This window comes from Elgaria multicarinata, chromosome 21 (genome assembly GCF_023053635.1).
Source record: "Elgaria multicarinata webbii isolate HBS135686 ecotype San Diego chromosome 21, rElgMul1.1.pri, whole genome shotgun sequence".
In the NCBI taxonomy this organism is placed as follows: Eukaryota; Metazoa; Chordata; class Lepidosauria; order Squamata; family Anguidae; genus Elgaria; species Elgaria multicarinata.
In genome coordinates this window covers 15,140,581-15,159,841 of record NC_086191.1, presented here as the reverse complement: position 1 = coordinate 15,159,841, position 19,261 = coordinate 15,140,581, and the positions used below count along the sequence as shown (strand labels likewise).

Sequence of the window (19,261 nt, the reverse complement as noted above, 5' to 3'; positions counted from 1 at the left end):
ACCGTCCCAGCTGTGACATGTGTTGGCAGGGTGGTGGTGGTGGTGGTAGGCAGCAGGCGCTGCTGAGAAATCAGGCCTGGATCCGAGTGACGTTGAAGAGAGAAAGAGACAGTGCGCGCGCAGGAGCGAGAGAGCAGCCAGAGGTGCCGTGTGGGACCGGGAGGGGAGGACCCCCAACCATCCTCCCCACCCCCAACCCCGGATCTAAACCAGTTGCAGTTTTCATGGTGTAAAGGGGAGAAGAAATCATCCAAGGGGGTTATGCAGAGAGAGCAGGAGCTGTCCGGGAACGAGGCAGTTCTGTGAAACCCAAGGGCAGCAAATGGAGGAAGGCGAGAAACCCTCACGGGCTGCTGTTCCCCCATCATTGGTTGCTCACAGATTCATTGTCTATTCTCCTTTGGGCAGCTGGGAACACACACTCACTCACACACACACTCACACACACACACACACACACGTGTGCAAACTCCAGGGCAGACAGAAAGCACTGTGCGTCAGCTGAGTGAGAAGCCCGTCTTCGTAGCTCTTTGGTTTCATGGCGGACCCTCTGCTCACCCTAGGTGACTCTGACACTCAGTGTCGCTCCTTCCTGTCTCATCCCAATCTTCTCAGGGGGCTTCCAGATGAGGCCTTTCTTTTGGGAAACCTCCCAACCTCGTGCACGGAATTTTACCAGGGGGGCCCAGGCATCGGCGTCTTCTATCCGTAACCCTCCATCCTTTTTTCTTCTTCTTATCACAAAACTCTCCTTTACGGACGGAATAGCAGCTCAAGGCTTTGGGTTGGCAGCACCAAGTGCTTTCCATCTAGAAGCATCATCAGTCTCCAGATCCGCACGAAGGAACATCAGCTGCTGCCTTACACAGAATCAGACCCTGGGTCCATCTAGCCCAGTGTTGTCAACACAGACCGGCAGCAGCAGCTCTCCAGAGAGTTTCAGAGAGGAGTTTTTCCAGCCCTACCTGGAGATGCCGGGAATCGAACCGGGGACCTTCTTCATGCAACAGGGGCTGTACCACTGAGCTATGGCCATTCCACATCTCTTGATGTCTTGCTTCGCCCTTCACCCACTGCTTAAATTGAGCCAGGGTTCACTAGGACTTAGTCCTGGGACCTTCCCCCCACCCCCCAGAACCACGCTGCTCTGGACTATGTGAAGTTATAAAAGGTGTCCCTCAAGATATCATAAGGCACATTTAATGTGCCACCTGAAATGAGTTTGGGGCCGTGGTGGCTTGCACGCTCACACAAAGCCTGAGAGCCCAACGCCCCTGATTGTAACCCCACTGTAGAACCCTAGATTGCATGCGGAAGTTCCCACATTCAGTGCCTAGCAAAGAATCTCAGCTGGAGCCCAGCGATGGCAAAATCGAGCTAGACAGACCTCTGGTCTGACTCAGCGAAACGGAGCTTCCAAAGTTCATCTTTGTCCCTAAATTATTGTTTAGCACAGTAGAGACTCCGTGCCCTTCAAAGCATTGTTGCGCGTATCGCATAGAGTCCCTGTGCTCGAGTCCATGGACGTGTGTACGCTACACATTTACTAGAAGCCACGCTCTTCATCGTTTGATTGTTAACAAGTGATTGTGTATCTATGCACCCTTCTGTTTTTGTACAGTACAACTGTCCTTATGGTCCAATGCTCTGTAGTGCTTGCACCTAAAGGATGCACGGCACACACGCACGCACGCACACACACAGACACACCCGGCCCCTCACCATAAACCCCATCGCCTTGATGCTCCAAACTCCACGCCTTCAGGTGAGCTGTGAACTCGCCTCGCCCCTTCCGGCCCTTCCCAGTTCTGCAATTCCACCGCTGAAGGGCGGAGGGGTGTGTGTGTGTGTGTGTGTTGGGGTGGGAGCAGAGAGGGACCCCTCATCGTTTGCCCTTCGGATTCACAGAACAAGGCTCTCCTTTGGAACACACCTTCCCCATCGCCGTCGACCTTCCAACCCAAATGCAGCCCTCCATTACTCAGCGTGGTCTTCGGTCGTGAGAAAGGTAAAAAAAAACCAACAACAACCCAGCCGGCAAAATGGCGCCCTGTGAAAGCGAATGCTGCCAGCACAAGGGTACCCTGAAGTCCAGACACCAAGCAGAGGAGGGGAGAGGAGTGGGGGTGGGTGGGGAACAGCTAACCAAGGCTGGGCCACGGGGTTTGGCCTCCAAGTCCCATCAGCCCTAGCTAGAATAACCAATGCTGAGGGAACAAGAAGGAGCTGTTGGTTGGCCCCTCCATTGGGAGATGAGAGGACGGAGCAGGGCCTTCCCACCAGCCTAAGCAGTCTCCTTAATTTCTTTTTATTTTCTCCCTCTTCCCTCCCCATACACTTTTCCTTGTGTGTCACGTCTTTTTTTTTTAGAATGTAAGCCTGAGGGTAGGGACTGTCTTCTTTATTGATACATTGTAAGCCGCTCCGAGAGCCTTTTGGCAGAGGTGCGGGATAAAAATACTCTAAATAAATAATAAATAAATAAATAAACAAACAAGGGAGCAGTAGGCCAAAACAACTGTAGGGCCACAAGTTGCCCACACCTAAGAAAAAATGCCTTATAAACCAGGCCTGCAATGCAACCAAAGAACACACACTTATTGGCAGGGTGTGTGTGCGGAGGGGGGGGGGAGTCCTTTCTCCCGTTAACTAACTTTAAAGCCCCCAAGACAAGCTTGCAACGCTGCAAACCCTTTAGAGTAGAGGTCCTCCACCTTTTCGGATCACTGGGCAAATCTGGAATGTGGAGAGGGAATCGTGAGCGCGGTCACAAAATGCCTGCCACGGGGGGGGGGCTTGCCGTCTGTAAAACGGTTGCGTGACTGGACGTGACCGGTCAAAAAAATAGCCTGTTTCCCAGGAGGCGAACGGGTGACACGAAAAGAAAAGTAAACTCTCCCAAGAAGCGAAGGACCAGGCAGAGATGGGGGCCGAAAGCCAAAACACAAGGCCACTGTGTCGAACCCGAAGAGGGGTGGTGCTGGAGGGCATCCTTTCACTTTGTAGCGTGCCAGCCTCCCAGCTAAAAAATGATAATAAATTTTAAAAAACCTTAAGAGATAAAATTAAAATCAGGAGGAGCAAGAACATGGCGGGCGCGAAGAACGGCGCCGTAGGCGTATTGGTGCCCACGGGACACCATGTTGGAGACCCCATTTTTGAACCCATTCTCTTGATGGTGTCTGTCAGGGAGGGGAAGTACACCAACAGGAACCCCGACCCCCCCCCAACGCATCCGTCTGGCCCCAGTGAGAGCATCCTTCCTGAGCCCACCCTCCACCCCCACCCCCAAGCCCCGAGCGACGTGGGCCACGACCACTCACCTGGCGCAGGTTCCTGGTCACGCGGATGTCATGCCAGTTGTTGTCATTGAACTTGCCGTTGACGGGCTCCACCAGGGCCTCGAAGGCCCCCGAGCCCAGGTTGATGACCAGCCACACGGCGCCGCTTTTCAGCGACAGGTTGACGTAGTCCGCCGACTTGCCGGTGTGCAGCATCAGGCCGTTGCGCTGCAGGGTGCGGAAGGACAGGGTGATCTCGTCGGTGCTGCTCTGGATGGGGTTGTGCGAGAGGTCGTAGCAGAAGAACTCGTTGCCTTTGAACGTCGCCACAAACTCCTCTTTCCCTGCAGGGGGGAGACAAGGGCCAGCAAGGGGAAGGGGAGCAGGGCGAGGCAGGGTGGGGGGAGAACGAAGGCCAGGGTGAGCGTGACGGACTTCCCAGGTGTGTACGGACGCCATTTCCCAATGTAGAAGTTTAGAACATCAGAAGACCCCTGCTGGATCAGACCAAGGGTCCCTCTCATCCAGCCTTCTGTTCACACAGTGGCCCATCAGATGCCACAAGTAGGCCATGAGTGCAACAACACCCTCCCACCCATGTGCCCCAGAGGCACACTGCCTCTGACACTGGAGAACTAGTAGCCCTTGATCGCCTTCTCCTCCAGGAATTTACCCAACCCCCTTTGAATGCCCTCCAAGGTGGTGCCCATCGCGCCATCTTGTGGCAGTGAATCCCACGGCTTCACTACACCCTGTCTGAAGAACTCCTTCCTTTTTTTTTTACGATCGACACATCAAGAGTGAGCAAGAAGGTAAGATCTCGGTTCCCAGGTTCTCTGGTTGATTTGCAGTAGATCGTCAAGGATTCCTGATTGTTTAACAATACCAAAAAAATGACCCCTCCGCTGCCTTAAATTCTACTGCTAGAAGAAAACATGGGATGACCACAGTCAGATTTCTTTGAAAGCCACCCAGATTGGTGGCCATCACTACGTCTTGTGGACTCTGATGGAGATGCCAAAACTGGTTGGTTGATACGGATCGAGGCAGCTGGAACGAGTCCAGATAATAACTCTCCTGCCTGCTGAGGTTGCACAGCAGCCCTTTCTCCCCAGTATGGGACGAATATTAACTCCACACACACACAATAGCCAACAACCATGCAAATGGACAGTCATGTTAATTTCACCACGTCCGTTTTGGTTTTTACAAGTCGTTCCCCCCGCCCGCCTATCCAACACACACATTTATTTAAAACAGACGAACAACCCTCTTTGATCCAGCCTATAATAAAGAATGTTGTCAAACATTCATATTGGGTGGCAATGCCTTTGGGTTACCAGAGTTTTACGATTTCCCCTTGTGCCATGACACACGCTCTTTACCACCGGCCTGTCCATGGACACTCCCTGCTCAAGCTAAGCACCACCGCTTTACGAGCCTGAGGCGAGGGACAAACACCACCTTTCTACAAACTATGCAGAGAAAGGGGTGAAACAGGAATGATTTCAGGAATAAAATAATGTGCTGTGAATTATAGGTGCTGATGGTGAATTAATGTCAGAACGGGTGTTAGATGTATATAACTGCAGATGATAAACGCCAAGGAGACACGTGGGATTTTGGTGGTAGTGAAACAAACTGAGTAAAAATTTATTTCAATGTTCACCAACATTTGTTTCGTAATAAAACTTTTCAGACCCTTGTTAAAACCTCTCATCCAATCCTTCCTCTCTTCTCATACACGCTTTCCTTTCTCTCACACCTTCACTCTTGAACTTTCTTTATTATCAGGATTGTTTAATATATACCCACTGACTATCTGCACACTACACCCAAAAGACAACCCTTTTTGCCCTGAGCCTCTAATTCTCCCTCGAAGCAAAGTACTTTTAAAACATGCCCCCCCCCTTATCACCCCAGTCATTCCCTTATATACCCTCCTCCCCCTCCAAAAATATTCAATCTCCACCCACTCAGGTCAATGTTCTAAACACAATAAACTTACAAATCTTAGACATACATTAGGGAACTGACTTTGTGGGGTGTAACGCCATACCCCTCTCCCAAGCAAACCTAATTTCAGACACCTGCATACTCAAAGAATCAGATGGACACACACACACATGCCCGTCGCCTGAGTCTGTAAATCCAGCCAGACCAACATCTAAGCGTAGCGCTCAGGATTCCTGCCCCAACTCTCCATTCTAACCCCCTGTCTCTCCTTCTAGGAAAGGAAAGGAAAGGAAAGGAGAGGAAAGGAACCTCTCGTGCAAGCACTGAGTCATTACTGACTCTTGGAGTTTTCTCGGCAGGCCTTATAGCGGGATGGTTTGCCGTTGCCTTCCCTGGCCGTTTTACCTTCCCCCCAGCTAGCTGGGTACTCATTTTACCGACCTCGGGAGGATGGAAGGCTGAGTCGACCCAAGCCGGCTGCCTGACACCAGCTTCCGCTGGGATTGAACTCAGGCCATGGGGAGAGTTTCAGCTGCAGAAACTGCTGCTTTACCGCAGTTTCTTCTAGAGGCCAGACAGCCTGAAGGACAAACCGGCAACAAAGCTGGGCCATGATTAGGCACCTGTCAAGGGTCCACACTCAATAGGGGTCCCGTGAGAAGAGCCCCATGGAGCTGTTTCTCCAACTCTCCCCCGTTGCAACCTGCTTGTTTGCCGGCCTCTTGCTCTGGCCCAGACAACAATGGGGGGGAGCAGCAGCAGACACCCCCAGCCCCCTTGATTCCTGCTTGTCCAGGAAGCAAGTGGGAGCCTAGGTCAGAGAGGAGAAGATACTGATGACAATGGCAGAGATAAGTGACTCATTGAGGGAGCCCCCCAATTGAGGGGGTCTTGCCAGAAGGCCCCCCAAACTCTGGACCTGGAACTGAGGGAAAGGACAGGAACTAATTCCGTATGCTGTGCCCAGAATGGATATTTCCCTGCCTCCGGACTCAGCGACGGCTCCCACCCCACCCCAAAATATACACACAGATGACGCGACACTGCACAGCGAAACGTCCCTGTCCGCGTGACACCTGCCAATTAACTTGCCATCTTTTGGCGCCCGGGAAACAAATTTCACTGTCTTTTCCTCTGCTTTCACCCCCACAATCATCATGTCAGTGAAATCCATTTGCTCCTGCAAGCCCAGCCGAAGCCCTTTTGGGAAGAAAAAGAGAAAATGGGGGGGGAGAAAGCATCAGAGAGTGTGTGTGTGTGTGTGCAGGAAGTAGGGGACTGCAGGCCAAAGTCAATCCAATTTCGGGCGGAGCGCAGAGAGCCAGGTTCTTATCTCATCCCTCAAATTGTTGCTGCATTAAAAAAAAAAAACCTACAGCCCAAGCTGCAGGCAGATCGTCAAGGTTTGATGTGGAAGCCAGGAAAATCAGTCAGCCCTTTAAGGGTGTACATGAAGAGAGAGGAAGTATAGCCAGCGTGGTGTAGTGGCAACAGTGTTGGACTGGGAGTCAGGAGATCCAGGTTCTAGTCCCCACTCAGCTGTGGGAACCCACTGGGTGACTTTAGTCCAGTCACAGACTCGGAATAACGGCCTCAAGTGACAGGAAGCCAGATTCCAGCTGGACATCAGGAAAAACTTCCTGGCTGTTAGAGCAGTACGACAATGGAACCAGTGACCGAGGGAGGTTGTGGGCTCTCCCACACTAGAGGCAGCTGGACAACCACCTGTCAGGGATGCTTTAGGGTGGATTCCTGCACTGAGCAGGGGGTTGGACTCAATGGCTTTAGAGGCCCCTTCCAACTCTACTATTTTATGTTTTTCAGCCCAACCTACCTCACAGGGTTGTTCTTGTGAGGATAAAATGGAGAGGAGGATTATGTACACTGCCTTGGGTTCCTTGGAGGAAAAAAAGGCGGGAGATAAATGTAATAAATAAATAAGAACATCAGAAGAGCCCTGATGCTGGATCAGACCGAGGGTCCATCTAGTCCAGCACTCTGTTCACACAGGGGCCAACCAGCCGTTGGCCAGGGACCAACAAAGCAGGACATGGCGCAACGGCACCCTCCCGCCCATGATCCCCTGCAACTGGTGCACACAGGCTTATTGGCTTGAATACTGGAGATAGCGCACAATATGTGTGTGTGTGCACGAACATGCAAAAACATAATGTGCGCCCTCCCCTCCCCGGATGCTCTTATCTCCGTCCCCGCACATATTTGAAGGTCTGCATTTGCCATGGCTTGTGTTTGCCCACACAACGGCTCTTAATCTTTGCACATTTCGCTGGTGGGACGTTTGAAATGTCAAAGCGTCATTCTTCTAGGTCTGGGACTGCCAGTTTAGGGTCCATCCTCAAGCACAGCTACATATCGCCAGGCAGCTTGCTCGGCCTCACTCTTTGGTTTGCGGGACAGAAGTCATAGTGACCCACCTCACAGGGTTGTCGCGAGAGACCATGCCAAACTCGGAGTGGTACAGAATTGATCCTTCCACCATCAACCCTGAGGCATTATTACTCATTTCATTACTCATCCAAGTGTGACGGTATTCCAAACTGACCCGGAATGCGGAATTGGTACCCTTTAATTGGTTTCAATTGGTACTAAATAATGCTATTATTTATTATTTATACAGCATCATGCTTTACAGGGTTACATAAGCAAAAAATACATAAAAACACAACCCAGCCAGCCTCTCCTTCAAAAGAGCTTGCAGTCTAAAAACAACAACCGAAACCATCAGGGAGTCTGCAAAGGATGCAGAAGGAAAGGGAGCAGCAGAGCAAGTACAAATTTGACCCAATATATAGAATAATATATAATCCAGGGCATCCTGCATACTAGGGCGGTTACTCTAAAAGTGGGATGTTTGCACATCTCTCTTCCAGGACAGGAGATTCAGAGCATACCCTGGAATGATTAAAGCCCTTCGACCGACTCAATGGCGTTTCCTGGCATGTACAACTTGATTTGCGTTCGTGAGCTGAGCAATTTGCGCAAATTCGACCATAATTTGACCAACCGCTCAGACATTTGCGCAAATTCGACCATAATTTGACCAACCGCTCAGACATTTGCACAAATTCGACCATAATTTGACCGATCACTCAGACATTTGCGCAAATTCGACCATAATTTGACCAACCGCTCAGACATTTGTGCAAATTCGACCATAATTTGACCAACTGCTCAGACATTTGTGCAAATTCGACCATAATTTGGCCAACCGCTCAGACATTTGCACAAATTTGACCAACCGCTCAGAAATTTGCACAAATTCGTCCATAATTTGACCAACCGCTCAGAAATTTGCGCAAATTGGAGGACCTGCAAATAAAAATGCACAAAGTCCCAGGGGTGGGGGTTGAATGCAGGAAAGCTCATTGACTTCTAACCCCACCCCTGGCTGATTTCTCCAGCATTCCTAGATCAAGATAACCCAATCACCAGAAAAAGTTACACAAAATGGGGACTTCGGCAGTGAAAATTCATTTTTTCCATTTCCACGCCAAATTACAAAGGGTCCTGTTTGCCCCGATGTTTTGAGGATTTTGAAATCTACATTTAATGTTGAATTTAATTCATTCTAAACTGATGTGAGATGGATTGGCTGTTTCTTTCATTGGATAGTTTGGGATGGCTTTTATGCCTCTGCTTACTTGTACTACGATTATACTACATTTGTAGTATGTATTTTATGTACACCGCCCTGGGATCACCTTTAGTGATGAAGGGGTAGTTTAGGCATTAAAATAAAGAAAGAAATGCATAAATAATAAATAAAACGAGCTCTACTGAAAGGTCACTTTGACACAAAGAGGAATCCGCAAAAGCTTTCGCTTTCCAAGTCGCGGGAAGTAATTGTTCCACTTTATTCTGTGCTAGCCTGACCTCATCTGGAGAGTACGGTGTCCAGTTCTCTGAGCCAAACTTTTAAAAGGATCTAGGTGGATTGGAACGGGTTCTGAGGACAGAGAAGGCGGCCAGGGGTATAGCAAATAAGTTCTATGAAGATAGGAAGAAAGATTTGGGCATGTTTAGCCTGGATAAGAGAAGACTGAGGGGAGACATGATAGTGCTTTGAAATCATAGAATCATAGAAAAGTAGAGTTGGAAGGGGCCTACAAGGCCATCGAGTCCAACCCCCTGCTCAATGCAGGAATCCACCCTAAAGCATCCCTGACAGATGGTTGTCCAGCTGCCTCTTGAAGGCCTCTAGCGTGGGAGAGCCCACAACCTCCCTAGGTCACTGGTTCCACTGTCGTACTGCTCTAACAGTCAGGAGTTTTTCCTGCTGTCCATATCCCTGAAGAGCTGTCACACTGAAGAGGGCAAAACTCTCTTCTCTGTTGCCCCAGAGGGCTAGCTCCAATAGGGTCTCCAACATGGTGTCTGTGGGTCCCAATGTGCCCATGGATAATTCTCTTGATGCTCAACCAGCTGCATGCCTTCCCAGGTTCCCACTTTATTTCTTAAGTTCTTAAAAAAATATTAAACAAGGTTTTTAAAAATTAGAACAGCTATTGTATGAATGGACAAGGCGCCCCCAATGGTAGCCATTTTGTAAAAGCACCCACGGCACCCTTGAAATTAAAGATCTGACTGAAAAGGGTTGGAGACTGTTGATCTAATGGGATTAGGTTACAGCAGGGCTGAAGGGTAGGAGAAATATCTCCATGGTAAAAGCAACTTGGCAAGGAAACTAGCAAGCTAGAAGCGTGGTGGGCTCTTGCTGGTGGCCTTCAAGAGGAGTGTGTCAAGCCAGAAGTTGGGGAGAGAGGGTTGACACACTCCTCTTGACTGCCCCCTTAGCCAAGGGTTTGCATGATGAGCAGAAAGAGTGTTGGGGACGCAGGAAGACAAGCAAACTGCGCTGAACTGCAATTGGGGAGGGGGCGTTATTTCTGCTAATTGGGGATTCAAAATTAAAACAGTGCCGTGGTGGAGGAGGAGGGGGGCGTGCAGCTGAGCTGAATTCGAGGGTTTTTCGTTTTTGCTATCCCTCCCCCTCACTGTTCAGGCCAGCTGCCAGCAGTTTGCAAAGTCGGAATGGGAAAGCGTTGACTCCGTCTGACCTGTGACGGGAACGATTTGCAGATCGCAGGAAAAAGAGCGAGCAGGGAGGGGGCGTGCGGGAGCGGGCTGGAGAGGTTCCCTTCCGCTTCCTTTGGACGGCCCTCTGTTGCTCTTCTGCAGCTGCCTTCAATGCTCAGCAGTCAGGGCTGGCTTCCAAAAAACTGCTGCCTGAGGCAAAAGACAAGATGGCGCCCCTTGACCAGCCCGTCGACAGAAGCGGACTGAATTGGCCATAGAATCTTTATCCATCGCAGGCTACGTCTAGGGGGTCCAAGGCAGGTTGTCTGTCATATGCCCCTCTGTCCTTGCTAGCCAGGGAGTTCATGAGAACAGCCAGGGGAATAGGGCTGCTTCCCCCTGCAACTGCCGCCTGAGGCGATGGCTTCACTCTGCCTAATGGAAGGGCCGGCCCTGACAGCAGCGCAGCCGGCCTTTCAGACACTCCTGGCCAAGACGTGAGCCGTTGACAGAGGGGTCCTGTCCAGTGTCTCACTGGGACCAGTGGGGCAGAGAGCAAAGCAAGTAATGTTCGGCTTGAGACAAGAGTTCAGTTACCCACAGCACCAACCTATCGTTCAGAAAAGGGAAACGGAGGCAAATTAAATTTGGTTTCATGCATGCAAAGCAGGAGAGCACTCCACTCCACTCCACTCCACGTGGGGCAAGGGAGCACTCCACAGACAACACAGAAGCACTCCTTTGGACCCACACTTTTAATTTGTTCCTGGAATAAACCCCCCATTGCACAGAAAAGAGAAACAAGGACAAGATCCTTAGTGCAAACACTGCAAAGCAGGGGTGTGTGTGTGATCTTACTTTCTTTACACACACACACTGTTTACACTCTCTTTTAATCCCTCTCTCTCTCTTACACACACACACACACACACACACTCTTTCACGCTTGAAGCACATGGCACCCAATCCAGGCCGGCCCTGGCCCGCCCGTAAAACCAACAAGACCCCCTGGTCCTGCTACCCTGGTCCACAGGAAGCTCTCCCTTCGCGGCATTCGGAAAGAGTTCCCCTCCGTCTCTCCACCGCCCTCCCTCAAAGCAGAGCTTCAAAACTGCTGGGTCAGGGTGGGGAGCAGGGAAGGAAAGTCTGTCCTGGCGTGAGATAAATTGTCCCTAGGTCCATTCCGGTACGGCTGGAGTTGGGAGCACTATTAATTCGCCGCTAACCCGAGGCCCTCTCTCCGGCTGGCTCCCAACCAACAGGCCTTGCGCTACCGTAAGCAGTTTCCTCTCCCCAGCTCAGTGACCTTGGGCCGCTGCCATCCCTCTAAATCCCATCCGCGCCCCAAATACTGACCTTCCTGGCTAAATTTTTATAAAACACACACTCACACACATGCAGCACCAGGGCGGCTGCAGGAGGAAAATGGCGCACAAGAGTGAAAGGCAAGGTGGGTTGGGAGGCAGCCGATGTGAGAAGTCGAATGGGTGGAAAAGGCCACGCGCTGGCCCAGGGCAGTGCGGTTCAAGAGGTAGATGTCAGCATCTCCTGCAAACGGCGCGCAGGCTGTTGTTCACTGGTGTCGTGGTGAACTTTGAAGTCAAGGTGCTCATCTTGAAAGGCCCTAGTGCCGGCTTCTGGGTTTTGAGGGCCATTGGGCAGGGCCGCCTCCCTCAGAGAGTCTAAAGTTCTCGCCACCATCGTCCCCAGTTGCTCTTGTTCCCCCTCCTCTTCCTCATTCTAGCTGCCACTCATTTGCTTGACAGGCAGAGCACCAGGGAGCGAGGAGGCCGGGGCGTCTTATAGAATCATAGAATAGCAGAGTTGGAAGGGGCCTACAAGGCCATCGAGTCCAACCCCCTGCTCAATGCAGGAATCCACCCTAAAGCATCCCTGACGGATGTTGTCCAGCTGCCTCTTGAAGGCCTCTAGTGTGGGAGAAGAGTCCACAACCTCCCTAGGTAACTGATTCCATTGTCATACTGCTCTAACCATCAGGAAGTTTTTCCTGATGTCCAGCTGGAATCTGGCTTCCTTTAACTTGAGCCCGTTCTTCCACGGCCTGCACTCTGGGAGGATCGAGAAGAGATCCTGGCCCTCCTCTGTGTGGCAACCTGCTCCTCCTCCTCACCTCCATCTGATGCCTCCCTTCCTCAAGTCCCACCACCTGGGCTTGAGGCTACTAGGAACTCCGGGAGGAGGGCAGGAGAGGATTCCCCTTGTTATCTCTGACAGTAGATCAGAGATAACAAGCCAGTTCTCCTGCACACAGTTCCCCTCCCAGCTGAGAAGGCAAGCGGCAAACAAGGCAAGCAAGAAGGCCCAAGAATTATTGCCACCTCAAGCAAGGTGGCGCTGCACTCGCCTGCTTGCTCACTTGGTCAAATCAGCCAGCCGCTCCCTCGCTTGCTCCCTTACTCCTCCGTTGAAGCTCCTGCTGCTGCCATGGCCCCAGGCTCCATTTCCCCTGCCCATCCCTGCCCGCCCTAGTGATCCATTTTCTCTCAACCCTGGCCTGGAGAACAGGGTTGCCCTTCTATGGACTCGTGCAGCATCTCCATTTCTGCTGCTGGTGAGGAAAGGGGAGCGATCTCTCCCAGGAGCCCAAATGCCTGGAGCAGGAGGCTATCCATGGCTACTAGTCCTGTTGCCTCTGGGCTACCTCCAGGGTCAGAGGCAGCAGGCCTAGGTGCACCAGTTGTGGCAGAAGGTGCCAAGTTCAATCCACCGCCTTCCCAGGGAGGGCTGGAAAAGAACCCTGACCAAGGTCGTGGAGAGGTGCTGCTGGCCACTCTAGCCTAGGGGTGAAGAATCTCAGATCTGGTCCTCCTGTGGTCCCATTCTTGCTCTCCAGGAATCCCCAGATGGCCACAACCCATCGCCTGGACCACATCCCCGTTCACCAATTATTGAGCAGTTTCCCCAGGTTTCGTGCCACTTGTCCTCCATTCTCAAAGATGGAAACGCCTCCCCTGGGGCTTACTTACCGGCGGCAAGAGCTTTAAACTCAAAAAAGGTGGGTATTTTGGCTCCGCCCACAACTGGAATGCGGGCCCCCGAGAGCTTCTCCAACATGGAGTCCGGCCCCCGGGCTGAAAGTGGTTCTGCACCCCTGCTATAAACCATCCTAATCTGGATGGCCTGACAGACCAGCTCGGTAGAAGCCCTCCTCCTCAGATCCAGGGGCAGGTTCGACGTTCTCCACCTCTCTCCGGCACGGAAGGGTGGCAGCCTGGAACGCCTCTCCTGCTCCGAGCTTGACGCTTTTGTCGTAAGAATATGTTTGTGTCTCTGCTGAGCGATGCAAGCTGACTCCGGCCCAAGCGCGTGGCTTGTACCTCAAGGCGGACGTGTGAAGCGGAACATTTTAAATGGAACAAATTTGCTGCCCCCCTTCCTCCTCCTCCTCGGCGCCTGCAGCAGTGAAATAGCAAAATATTCAACCCAACCATAGCTTCTTCCCCCGCCCCTTTTCTTCCTGCCTCTTTCCTGGCTGTCTTTTCTCCAGCCAGCCGGCTGCTATGCTGGAGTGACACACAGAGCACCAATGCCCATGTTGGCTGGGGTTCTGCAGCCAGACAATTGGACCAGATGCAACCCTCTGTCAGGGATGCTTTAGGGTGGATTCCTGCATTGAGCAGGGGGTTGGACTAGATGGCCTTGTAGGCCCCTTCCAACTCTGCTATTCTATGATTCTAGGTGCTGGTTCCTCTCTATTCAGCCCTGGTTAGGTCTCATCTAGAGTATTGCGTCCAGTTCTGGGCTTCACAATTCAAGAAGGACACAGACAAGCTGGAGCGTGTTCAGAAGAGGGCAACCAGGATGATCAGGGGTCTGGAAACAAAGCCCTATGAGGAGAGACTGAAAGAACTATGCATGTTTAGCCTGGAGAAGAGAAGGCTGAGGGGAGACATGATAGCACTCTTCAAATACTTAAAAGGTTGTCACACAGAGGAGGGCCAGGATCTCTTCTCGATCCTCCCAGAGTGCAGGACACGGAATAATGTGCTCAAGTTAAAGGAAGCCAGATTCCAGCTGGACATCAGGAAAAACTTCCTGACTATTAGAGCAGTACGACAATGGAATCAGTGACCTAGAGAGGTTGTGGGCTCTTCTCCCACACTAGAGGCCTTCAAGAGGCAGCTGGACAACCCTCTGTCAGGGATGCTTTAGGGTGGATTCCTGCATTGAGCAGGGGGTTGGACTCGATGGCCTTGTAGGCCCCTTCCAGCTCTGCTATTCTATGATTCTATGATTCTAAGTCAGATGTTATTAACAACTACCCCAGCAAACGGTCTGCTGCCACCCTTGGAGGTCTGTTGCAACAATTCTGCAAGGCACGTAATGATAATAATCTCCTACGCAAGGCTCGATCTGGGTTTGTTTGCTCGCTTCACAACTTTGCTTCTCCTTCACTTGCAATTTCGTATCCGCTCCATAACAGGGAGCACAAACCTCTTCTCTTTGTAGCTTTGTTGGTGCATGAAAGCATCCAAGACAGCCTACGCCCCCGCGGGTTGTGTAAGATGGTTCCTGCCTTACGCAGATGGGGGCGGTGATGGTTCTGCAACCCTGTGTAGTTCTCCTTTGAAAGAACTGTGACCCCCTGCTCCCAAATCTCTTTTGAAATTAAGGATTGCCCCACAAAGAGTGACGCTCACTCTCCTGGAAAGATCAGAGTCTTTATGATAGTTGGAGCCCGCGGGGAAAAAATGCCCCTCCACCAGTCTGGTTGAATCGTGCACCATCTGGGCGTGGCACGTGGTAGCAAAACATCATACTGTTGCTCACCTCCTGCACTGGGCTCCCCTTGAATGTGGTGAATGTGAACTTTTCAGCCTAAATTGGTGGGCCTTGGAGTGCTTTTGAAACAGCCGTACTGCTTTGGGGGGAAAGCTGGTGGGGGAGGAGGGCAGGGAATGGCAGAGGACTTCCTTTTATGTTGCTTTTGTGGAGCCGTACAGCAAGCGGCGAATCTCCCATTGCGAAAATGGCCTCCCACAATTGCTTCTAGTGCTTCGTGGAGTAGAGGCCACTTCTTTGAGGTCATTCCTCCGAGTTGAGTTTGCTCCTGAGGTTCAATCAACTCGGATTGCCTTCCTCTTGGAAGGGTTATGTCCTCTATTAGCTGCCTTCTCTCCAGAAGCCCTTTGTCCAAGATTCAAAGAGCCAACCCATCTTTAAGATAGATCGTTCCGCTTTTCCTTTCCTTTCTCCTTTCTTTTTTTTATTTATCAGCAAACTCACCATTTTCAGCCTGTTCAAACAAGGCCCTCACCAACCGCTGCACGCTTCCTGGATGAGGAAAAACAAACTGAAGCTGAATCCAGACGAGACGGAGGGGCTCGCCGTCAAAGGCCACAACCTGGGTTTGGAGGTGTGTCAACCGGTTCTGGATGGGGCTACACTCCCCCTGAAAGACTGTGTTCGCAGCTTGGGGGTGCTTCTGGATCCGTCGCTCCAACTGACAGCCCAGATAGATGCGATGGCCAGGAGTGCCTACTATCAGCTTCAGCTGATACGCCAGCTGCACCTCTTCGTAGAGTCGGAAGACCTAAAGACAGTTGTGCACGCGCTGGTAACTTCGAGGCTCGACTTCTGCAATGCGCTCTACATGGCGCTACCTTTGTGCCTAGTCCGGAAACTTCAACTAGTTCAAAATATGGCAGCCAGGCTGGCCACCGGTACATCTAGGGGTGACCACATTACACCAGTTTTAAAATCTCTTCACTGGCTGCCAATTAGTTTCCGGGCGAAGTATGAAGTGTTGGTGATCACCTTTAAAGCCCTACATGGTTTGGGTCCGGACTACCTGCGACATTGCCTTCTCCCGTACAATCCGACGCGTACACTCAGGTCCTCTGGGAAGAATCTATTTCAGCTAGCAAAAACTAGTTTAACAACTGTTACCCAGAGGACCTTCTCTTCCGCTGCTCCCAGACTGTGGAATGGCCTGCCGGGGGAGACTCGTCAGTTTGACAGTCTACTAGTATTCAAGAAAGCTATAAAGACTGATCTCTTCTGGCAGGCCTATCCAGCGGAATTTTAAGATGTTTTAAAATGCTTTTTTAGGATATTTTTAAACAATGTATATTATGTTTTAATTGAGTATTATATATTTTATCGTTTATTGTTGTTCTCCGCCTCGATCAGAATGGAGAGGCGGGTAAGAAATAAAATAATAATAATAATAATAATAATAATAATAATAATAATAATTCCTCTAGACTCATGAGTCCTTTGTCAGAAACAGGCCCTCTCTTCAACCATATTCTCTTGCCCATGAAACCAACATCAAACATGACCAGCACAGACTCCTAGAATCATAGAATAGCAGAGTTGGAAGGGGCCTACAAGGCCATTGAGTCCAACCCCCTGCTCAATGCAGGAATCCACCCTAAAGCAGATGGTTGTCCAGCTGCCCCTTGAAGGCCTCTAGTGTGGGAGAGGCCACAACCTCACCAGGCAACTGATTCCATTGTCATACTGCTCTAACAGCCAGGAAGTTTTTCCTGATGTCCAGCCGGAATCTGGCTTCCTGTCACTTGAGCCCATTATTCCGTGTCCTGCACTCTGGGAGGATCAAGAAGAGATCCTGGCCCTCCTCTGTGTGACAACCTTTCAAGTATTTGAAGAGTGCTCTCATGTCTCCCCTCAATCTTCTCTTCTCCAGGCTAAACAGGCCCAGTTCTTTCAGTCTCTCTTCGTAGGGCTTTGTTTCCAGACCCCTGATCATCCTGGTTGCCCTCCCCTGAACACGCTCCAGCTTGTCTGCATCTTTCTTGAAGTGTGGAGCCCAGAACTGGATGCAATACTCTAGATGAGGCCTAGATGAGACCTAACCAGGGCCGAATAGAGAGGAACCAGTACCTCACGTGTTATGTACCTCCTACATTTCCTCTTCAGCAGAAGTGAACTACTTAAATATGTTGCTGCCGTCGTGCATTGTCCTGCACTATTCCACAAGTAGGAATAGTGCAAATTTAGGAAAAATATTATAATTTAATGAGAAATGCACTACATGTCACCATAGGATGGAAAAGATGACTCGTAAATCAATTTACAACCCACCCCAGGTAACCCAAACCAATTCTCATTCAATTTATTTACCTTGGGATGATACAGATCCTGCTCCAAAATGAATTTTCGTTCAATAAATTACCTCCAGCTCAATCAATCACATCCTTATCCTGCCTGGCCACACCCCCAAATCAAATTAAATTCACAAGAAATATGGGCTGTGTTGCACTTCCCCGCTGGAGGATTGAATGCTTGCAATGGCTTGAGTACACAAGGTGGCCAAATCTTTATAAAGACAAGCGTTATAAAACATTGCTTCCATTTCCTTTATAGCAAACGAGGGCAACTTACTATTCCATGCATAGACCCAATTCTTTTTTATTCAAGCTGTATATTGTGAAATCCTGTGGCAATGAGTTCCAAGTGGCGATCATACACTGCGTAGCGCCTAGGGCTGCAAGGTTTAAGTGCCTCAATTCAGGGGAGAGCAGACGTCAGGCTTTTCTTTTCTTTTTTAATAAGAGTCACAAGATCTATTGACTGGTCTTTGGTGCAAAATGCACACAATTTGAACCCAACCCTTTTGAACCCAGGAATCTGCTTCGAGTTCCAGAACTGAACGGCGCTCACCGGCCTCCCAAGCAAAAACTCACCCCAAGTTCCCCAAAGCTCTCACCGCGTGAGCGGTAAAATTTAAGGCAGAAGAAAGACGTTTCCTTGCTGCACTTGGTAAACAAATAGAAGTCAGAAATTCCTGCCCATTCACTGCAAATCTCCCGGAGATCTACCAACCAATGAGGACTTGAGTCTTCAAAATTTAGCACTACAGTTTGGCGGTGAGCTGTCCGATGCCAACAGTGGGCGGGGTCAGAGCCAGTGGTGGGTGGAGCCAGCAGCCAAAGTGGGCAGGGCTACGTCTTTTTCTCCCTTTCTGCCTCCCTGTTCTCTCCTGCACACTCTTCCAGCAGGCTGGTGGTAAAGGGAAAAGAACATTTGCAGAGAGCTTCAGAAATTAGACAGAAGATTCCAGGGTACCCACCCCTGATAGATCTAGTTATGGGGCCCTATAAAGCTCCAAATTACTAATGGCTGGGAACCAACTTTAAATCTTGTGGCTGCAAACGCAAGACACTCTCTTATTTTGGGGGAGCGGATCCTGGTTCTGGCATATTACCGTAACACACAAGGAAAACGACAATGTTATTAATGACGGCTGTTCCTTCTAGCCATGAGCGATAGTTTTAATTTACTAAACTGTACGTTCTCACACACATTTCCTTCTCAAACAGCCACCTCGAATGGGATTTGGGTCACGTGCAAATTGGTTTATGCCATTGATGAAACAGAAGATGATCGTACAACTAACCATGCTTTAATTGGTTGGCAGCCTACTTGAAGGACGAGGGTGTCGTTCCACCCCCCCAACCTCCCCAGAATCAGTAAGAGGCCAGGAATTTATGCCCAGTTCTACAAAAAAAAAGTTAAAAGTTTTGGAGGCTGTGGGGTGTCTTTCGTTTCTTCATTTGCTCATTAACAGAATTGGGGTTCGTTACCAGAATTTTGTTCTACTACTTGCCCCAATACACATTAGTGCCAACGTGCTCTTGCCGCTTGTGAATGAACGCACAATAATTAAGACCTGCACATTGACACAAATGTGCATTAGCACTAATGTGAATTATCACAAGTTGCCACCTTCCCAAAGTGAAAAAGCCCACAGAATCTGCATGACTTGGGAAAAGCCATTCCGGTGCAAGATTCCCAGGTGTGATTCATAGAAATCTGAATTCATTTGAATCCATTGCAGGTTTCTCTGACATCTGGCTCACGTGATTCTCCAACCAAGATTGACAGTACGGTGTAGTGGTTAAAAGTGTTGACAGGGACAAGGAGACCTGTGTTCTAGTCCCCGGTTGTCCTTGATGCTCACTCTGCAATGGAACCAAATGAGTTTGGGTTTTGATGAG

The 19,261-nt window shown here is 50.2% G+C and overlaps 1 protein-coding gene across 2 annotated transcripts in view; it reads right to left on the bottom strand.

Annotated features, from left to right (window-relative positions):
• The window catches only part of NRXN2 (neurexin 2), a 250,888-nt gene that overhangs the window by 198,046 nt on the left and 33,581 nt on the right, over nucleotides 1-19,261 (bottom strand). For both annotated transcript variants that reach the window (XM_063146186.1, XM_063146185.1), the window contains one exon: nucleotides 3,324-3,625. In XM_063146186.1, the coding sequence (XP_063002256.1) occupies nucleotides 3,324-3,497 (174 nt within the window). In that variant the 5' untranslated portion in view covers nucleotides 3,498-3,625. The remainder of the gene's footprint in view (nucleotides 1-3,323; nucleotides 3,626-19,261) is intronic.